The sequence below is a fragment of the Vigna umbellata genome, chromosome 2, assembly GCF_029865625.1.
Source record: "Vigna umbellata cultivar VRB3 chromosome 2, Vumbellata_1.0, whole genome shotgun sequence".
NCBI classification, from domain to species: Eukaryota; Viridiplantae; Streptophyta; class Magnoliopsida; order Fabales; family Fabaceae; genus Vigna; species Vigna umbellata.
In genome coordinates, this window is record NC_142166.1 from 37,211,317 (window position 1) to 37,218,940 (window position 7,624).

At 37.1% G+C, this 7,624-nt stretch overlaps 1 protein-coding gene and 1 pseudogene across 2 annotated transcripts; both read left to right on the forward strand.

The window, feature by feature from the left end:
• The first annotated feature begins 2,100 nt into the window (after window positions 1-2,100).
• Window positions 2,101-3,483, forward strand: LOC148203915 (uncharacterized; annotated as a pseudogene). The gene is made up of 5 exons (XR_015784286.1): window positions 2,101-2,243; window positions 2,369-2,456; window positions 2,696-2,875; window positions 2,977-3,156; window positions 3,271-3,483. The product of XR_015784286.1 is annotated as an uncharacterized LOC148203915 (transcript).
• A 1,540-nt stretch (window positions 3,484-5,023) lies between these two features.
• On the forward strand, window positions 5,024-7,409 carry LOC148203916 (uncharacterized). Its single transcript, XM_088106677.1, has 7 exons — window positions 5,024-5,307; window positions 5,432-5,519; window positions 5,756-5,935; window positions 6,037-6,216; window positions 6,331-6,504; window positions 6,720-6,871; window positions 7,003-7,409. Exons 1-7 carry the CDS (start codon window positions 5,261-5,263, stop codon window positions 7,133-7,135), a joined length of 954 nt encoding a protein of 317 aa, XP_087962803.1. The 5' UTR covers window positions 5,024-5,260; the 3' UTR covers window positions 7,136-7,409.
• The last annotated feature ends 215 nt before the right edge of the window (window positions 7,410-7,624 follow it).

The window sequence follows — 7,624 nt, forward strand, 5'->3', positions numbered from 1 at the left end:
TCGGTATAAGACCGAGCGTTAATTATCATGTACATTTTTAGGACGAGCGTTCGGTCTAAGACCGAGCGCCACTTAGGAACGTACGCTTTTAGGTCAAGACTTTTCACTGATTCAAAATTTAAGAAGTTTGGGCTTTATATAAGGTAAGATACTTGAAATTTATGTATTACAATTTGACTAAGTGTTCAAGAGGGATGTTATCAAGCTTCTCAATCTCACGTAACACTCATGAAGGGTACGTCTGGCCAAATGCTCACACGTAATGCTATATAAGAGGGCGTTCGTTGTCAAGGGAAATCCTTTCCAAATGAAAGAGTTCGACTACTTCAAGGAATTTACCAAGACTACCGAACGGTCAATGACCGTATCGATACGAACGTTCATTTTCATAGGCTTTTCATATTTACATTCCACATACAGTAACCATATTTTCCAGTATATTTACATTCATTTAATCATATCATAACATATCTTATACTCCTCAAGCTTTGAATTAAAAATCATATCCAATCATCCAATACCAAGATCATACAACATACAACTTTACAGATCATTCATATACACAAGCATAAAATTCTCAGTACATACATGCATCACTTTTCATATATCATCTCAGAATCATTATCATATTTTCAAACTTCACACACGCACATGCAGTACAGAGATCACATGAATTAAATCTAATAAGCTTCCCTTACCCGGATTCAGTAATGTGCGTTCGTTCTCCAGAAAATCAGATCCCAGTACACCCTCTTCTACCCTTTACGATTCAACCCAAAATTCCTTAAACTAAAATTACAGAAAACCAAATAATGGTTCAGAGAAGGTGCATGCAGATTAAAACGAGGCTTGCATGTTGAAAATGAAGAGTGGTTGAGGACGTGAAACTTACCCGTTTCAGAATCCAAAACCAATCGGTTTGATGGAAAGCTCACGGTGCAGGGACGCTTCTCACGGTGCTGAAACGTGAACGGAGTAAAGGGTGATGAGTGGCAGAAGAGAGAAGGAGAGAGTTCTAGAGAGAAGGAGGAGAAAATGGAGGTTTGAATTTCTGAGGAAGATGAAGGTGTGCGCAGAGAAGGAAAAGTGTTTCAGAAAAATTAATTCTCTTCCCCTAGTCAAACGGACGTTAACTCTTGCGCTGACACCTGGCTTCCACTACTGCATTCAGAACCTTCTGAATTGACACTTGTCAGAGGGATTCAGAGAATTTGAGTGCACATTAATGGCATTGCACGTGGGGCGTGGATGCATTAATGAAAGCACAGTGGTGACTCAGCACCTTAATAAATGAAGCGTGACACAATGCAAGTTGAGATATAAGCATTGGTATGTATATTCTGTTGATAAAATAATATTAATTTTGCAATTTAAAAAATTATAATTATCACTTTTAAAGAGATTTGATAGGAATTGATTCACTTCAACTTAAGTTACTGTTTTTTTAAACTTGATTTATTCTATTCATGGACTATTTGAACTGATTTATTAAACCAAATATATTTTCGTAAGCTATATATTTTATAATTTATTTGAAAAAATAAAGTAAAGCGAAAGTATTATTAAATATAGTAAGGGTGCAAATAGTAAAATATTGTTCTTTTAAGAAAAAAAAGGTTTCTTTGGACACCCATCTTGGCCCGTTCTCATTTTCGCAAATCTCTTCCTCCGCCGCCGCAGTATCTCACTCTCAATACCATCCACCGCCAAGAAGGTGTCACCTTCTCTCTGTCTTTGGTCGTTGAATCTTTCTCGCTCCCTCTCCGTTCATTTTTCCCCTTAACCTTTCTTTATCCGTTCATTTTTCCCCTTAACCTTTCTTCATCAATAATTTAATTTCTGTTTCTATCAAATTTTAATCACTCACATTCCTACAAAAAGAAGGTTCAGTATTGGAGATTATAGAAAATCATCGTCAGCTCTCCTCGCAGACACATCTCTTCTCGTCGCGTCATCAACCTTATCAGCCACGCTTCATTCTCGCCTTTCCTCACATGCGAACCACAAACCTCATATCTCGCTCTCACAATTTCCTCATGAACGAAGCCTCCGAGTCATTTTTCTCATGAGATTCTTCACCTCAGAATCTCAAACTCCTCACGTCTGCCAGATCCACCGAACCACATATTCGTCTCTGCTTCACGACCATTCTCCACCGATTAGATCCTTTATCACCGACTAAAATCACTTCAAGTCATGGAAAACAGTGCGAAGCATTTAGAGGATGACGTTATCAAGGAAGAGTAGGTTTTTTTGAATTGTTCCTCTTCCTTGAACGTGCATCAATTTGTGTTTGCTTCAAATTTTCTGATACGAAAGTAATAAATTGGAGCCTTTATCTTTTAAAAATCTTGTCGTTTTTTTGCAGAGAATCGCCTAAACTTGCGGCGTTGTTGAAAGAGATGAAGGAAGAGCTCGATACTGTGAGGCTTAAAGTTCAATCTTTAACTGCCAAAGTGAGTGGCTCTTTTTTCAATTCAAGTAATTTTTTTTAAGGACTCCGTTAACGTCATTTCAAATTCATATAATATAAGATTTAAAAGAAGTTTTTGTGTTGTTTGGACATGAAGTTTCGCAATTTGGGCCTTTTTGGGGATTCTATAAGTTTTCTTGTTATAGCTAAATATACCCTCATATCAATGAATGATATGATTATTATTATTATTATTGTGTCTCTCGATGTTTCTTATACCAGGTGAAAGAAGGTCAGTATCCTACAGCAGATGGATTTAGCTACCTTGAGGCTAAGAATTTGCTGCTTTTGAATTATTGTCAATCCCTTGTTTATTATTTATTGCGGAAGGCTAAAGGGTTATCAATAGAAGATCACCATATTGTTCGAAGTGTTGTAGAGATAAGATTGTTTTTGGAAAAGGTATAGTTTTATCCTTCTGTGTGTTGATCTTCAAGGGCTTCCATGTGTATATTTACATTGTATTATGTGTTAAACATTTGACTTCCTGGTTTCCATTGCAGATTCGGCCAATTGACAGAAAACAACAATACCAAATCCAGAAACTAGTGCAGGCTGGTGAAAATGCAGCCAAAAGTGATATTCAAAGTACGGAGCCAGATGCGTCCAATAAGAGTGAGGATGCATCAAAGTATCGTCCCAATCCTGACATGCTAGTTAGCAAAGTAGACTTAACCTTGCAGGTCAGTCAGTGTATATGTGATATTATAAATGGTGTAAAATTTGGTGTACGCAGGGTGGTAATATCTTGAAAAGGGTATTTTCCTAGTCTATCTAACTTTTATTATATGATGTAGGATGGACATGATACATATCAACCTGTAAAGTTTGCCCCTACTTCTATGGATCTAGAAAAACCTTCTAAGCATGAAAGAAATGCCTTGCGAAGAGAAAAAGAAATTCTGAAACAAGCTAAGCAGAGTGATTATATCAGGACATTGATGAATGATATGGATGAAAGACCTGAAGAGTTTGAAGTATCTCTTCGATCAGAAGGAGTTGAACATGAGGCAGAGAAGGTAGATGGAGTACTTGAAGGACTTTGATTTTGAGTTATAGTACCATCCAGGGAAGGCAAATGTTGTAGCCGATGCTTTGAGTAGGAAGCGAATGCATATGTCAACTTTGATGGTGAAGGAGTTTGAATTGAAGTTCAGAGATATGAACTTGAGATTGCAGCTGAGCCAAGATCACCTTTGGTGTTGTCATTTAAAGATCACAAATGATTTCTTGGAAGAGATCAAAGTGGGACAAAAGGAAGACACAAGTCTACAAGATACGGTGGAGTTGTTGGGAACGAATCAAGCTAAACACTTCAGTTTGGGATTAGATGGTATCAGAGCCTAGCCTCTCCCAGTACAGTGTGGTTCGAGGACGAACCATTCGAAAGTTGGTGGGCATGTGACACCCGGGCACTGACGAGGGCAGGGAGTGACGCCGGTGCAAGAGGCATGGTGCAGGGGGCACAGACAAGGAGCGGCTCCTGGCAGGCTTCCAGTGGAAGGGACACATGGATGAATCGAACATACGCCGGAATGAGAGGGATCTGGAGATTGTGTAGGTATGAGACTATACAGTTGAAGGATAGCTTAAAGGAATTTATTTGACTACTCATATCACAAAAATGCATTTGCTTTTCGGTAGCCTAACTCATAAAAACTCCATGGTTAAGCGTGCTTAGCCGGGAGTTCTGGGAAGTTTTCCCAGAAAGTGTGCGAGTGAGGACAAAGCACACTGGAAAGCCTGGTGGTGATCTGTGGGGGCAGTCGATGGTCCCTGTCAGTTGCTGGATCTCCTGTAGGATACTGACCTTTTTTCACCTGGTATAAGAAACATCGAAAGACACAATAATAATAATCATATCATTCATTGATATCAGGGTATATTTAGCTATAACAGAAAACTTATAGAATCCCCAAAAAGGCCCAAATTGCGAAACTTCATGTCCAAACAACAACGCTGCAAGTTTAGGCGATTCTATGCGAAAAACGACACTGTTTTCCATGACTTGAGATGATTTTCTATAATCTCCAATCCTGAACCTTCTTTTTGTAGGAATGTGAGTGATTAAAATTTGAAAGAAACAGAAATTAAATTATTGATGAAGAAAGGTTAAGGGGAAAAATGAACAGAGAGGGAGCGAGAAAGATTCAACGATCAAAGATAGAGAGAAGGTGACGACTTCTTGGCGGTGGATGGAGAGTGAGATACTGCGGCGGAGGAAGGGATTTGCGAAACTGAGAACGGGACAAGATGGGTGCCAAAAGAAAACTTTTTTTCTTAAAAGAACCATATTTTACTATTTGCACCCTTGCTGTATTTAGTAATACTTTCGCTTTACTTTATTTTTTCAAATAAATTATAAAATATATAGCTAACGAAAATATATTTGGTCCAAATATATTTTCGTTAACTATATATTTTATATTTTATTTGAAAAAATAAAGTAAAGCGAAAGTATTACTAAATACAGCAAGGGTACAAATAGTAAAATATTGTTCTTTTAAGAAAAAAAGGTTTCTTTGGGCACCCATCTTGTCCCGTTCTCAGTTTCGCAAATCCCTTCCTCCGCCACAGTATCTCACTCTCAATACCATCCACCGCCAAGAAGCCGTCACCTTCTCTCTGTCTTTGGTCGTTGAATCTTTCTCCCTCCCTCTCTGTTCATTTTTCCCCTTAACCTTTCTTCATCAATAATTTAATTTCTGTTTCTATCAAATTTCAATCACTCACATTCCTACAAAAAGAAGGTTCAGGATTGAAGATTATAGAAAATCATCTCAAGTCATGGAAAACAGTGCGAAGCATTTAGATGAGGACGTTATCAAGGAAGAGTAGGTTTTTTTGAATTGTTCCTCTTCCTTGAACGTACATCAATTTGTGTTTGCTTCAAATTTTCTGATACGCAAGTAATAAATTGGAGCATTTATCTTTTAAAAATCGTGTCGTTTTTCGCAGAGAATCGCCTAAACTTGCGGCGTTGTTGAAAGAGATGAAGGAAGGGCTTGATACTGTGAGGCTTAAAGTTCAATCTTTAACTGCCAAAGTGAGTGGCCCTTTTTTCAATTCAAGTAATTTTTTTTAAGGACTCCGTTAACGTCATTTCAAATTCATATAATATTAAGATTTAAAAGAAGTTTTTGTGTTGTTTGGACATGAAGTTTCGCAATTTGGGCCTTTTTGGGGATTCTATAAGTTTTCTGTTATAGCTAAATATACCCTGATATCAATGAGTGATATGATTATTGTTATTATTGTGTCTCTCGATGTTTCTTATACCAGATGAAAGAAGGTCAGTATCCTACAGCAGATGGATTTAGCTACCTTGAGGCTAAGAATTTGCTGCTTTTGAATTATTGTCAATCCCTTGTTTATTATTTATTGCGGAAGGCTAAAGGGTTATCAATAGAAGATCACCCTGTTGTTCGAAGTGTTGTAGAGATAAGATTGTTTTTGGAAAAGGTATAGTTTTATCCTTCTGTGTGTTGATCTTCAAGGGCTTCCATGTGTATATTTACATTGTATTATGTGTTAAACATTTGACTTCCTGGTTTCCATTGCAGATTCGGCCAATTGACAGAAAACAACAATACCAAATCCAGAAACTAGTGCAGGCTGGTGAAAATGCAGCCAAAAGTGATATTCAAAGTACGGAGCCAGATGCGTCCAATAAGAGTGAGGATGCATCAAAGTATCGTCCCAATCCTGACATGCTAGTTAGCAAAGTAGACTTAACCTTGCAGGTCAGTCAGTGTATATGTGATATTATAAATGGTGTAAAATTTGGTGTACGCAGGGTGGTAATATCTTGAAAAGGGTATTTTCCTGGTCTATCTAACTTTTATTATATGATGTAGGATGGACATGATACATATCAACCTGTAAAGTTTGCCCCTACTTCTATGGATCTAGAAAAACCTTCTAAGCATGAAAGAAATGCCTTGCGAAGAGAAAAAGAAATTCTGAAACAAGCTAAGCATAGTGATTATATCAGGACATTGATGAATGATATGGAGGAAAGACCTGAAGAGGTAAAGTTATTTTTAGTGCTGAATCATTATGACTTATAGTATGCTTGGGTTTCAGTTAAACTCCTTTCAAAATATTTTCAGACTCAAATGTACAAAGAGAGCATCCTTCTCGAAAGTACTTTTAACTCCTAAGAATATTTTTTGAACTATTATCCGAACTTGCATTTAATGATTTTATGTAATGGTTTGTTTTGGCTGCTCACTACTCTACTCAGGTGAGGGATTTTGAGGGAGCTAGCAAAGAAGTTGATAGATTTGTCTCCAAGATGGAGAAACGCGCTCAGCAAGAGGAGGAGATGTTCACTCGTGTTCCTCTTACGAAACAGGAGAGGAAGCGAGAAAAATACTTGAAGAAATCAAGAAATGGGTATGGGAAGTGTTTGGAATGTTTTCCTTTTGTTTCTCCATTCCTAACAAGTAAAACGAATTAAATGTGTGATAGTATTTTTGTTTAAATACATTTTTTCTCTCTTAGCTTTTGTGCTTTTTCTATTTCAGGTTGCAAGGTCTAACAGAAAGTTTCTATGATGAAATCAAAACATTACCCTTTGAAGATAGAACTGAAGAGCAAGTAATGGGATCTGGTAAAGGAAGCAGCAGAAAGAGCCGAGTACACAAGCGAAAGGTATGACATTTTATTCTTTGAAATTATGTGAAAATTGTAGACTACTTTTTTGAACTTCATATACGAAATTTTGTTTAAGTCGAATTATGTGGATGTGGTTTATGTATTGTTGCATCTGCATTGCATATGACCAACCAAATTATTTGATGATTGCTCTAATATCCACTGTGTGTAATAAAAAATTATTTAAATAAACTAATGTCTTATTCCTCTGGAGTAAGCGTGTAGAGTTGGTTATTTGTCGACTAGTTTTGTAATTTTCGAACCAATTTTTGGTCATGGAGAGTTTTACTATATGTACAGTTGTTTACTGATAGTTCTGAGCTGTGTGCTGAACACAGTTGTTTACCCGCACAATACGAAATAAAGTTAAAAATGCCCCTTGAGGGAATTTGCTCACCACCAACACAAATTTTGTACGTATTTGAAAATTTGAGTTTTATCCATCAACAGATACACACTTTCCCTTCCCTTATGCTTGGCTTTTAATTTGAA

Bases quoted from the DNA above. Each gene is read 5' to 3' on its own strand.
- LOC148203916 (XM_088106677.1), top strand. From the start codon at position 5,261: ATGGAAAACAGTGCGAAGCATTTAGATGAGGACGTTATCAAGGAAGA. The intron at 5,308-5,431 runs GTAGGTTTTTTT...CGTTTTTCGCAG, and splicing joins GAGGACGTTATCAAGGAAGA to AGAATCGCCTAAACTTGCGG. The intron at 5,936-6,036 runs GTATAGTTTTAT...TTTCCATTGCAG, and splicing joins TAAGATTGTTTTTGGAAAAG to ATTCGGCCAATTGACAGAAA.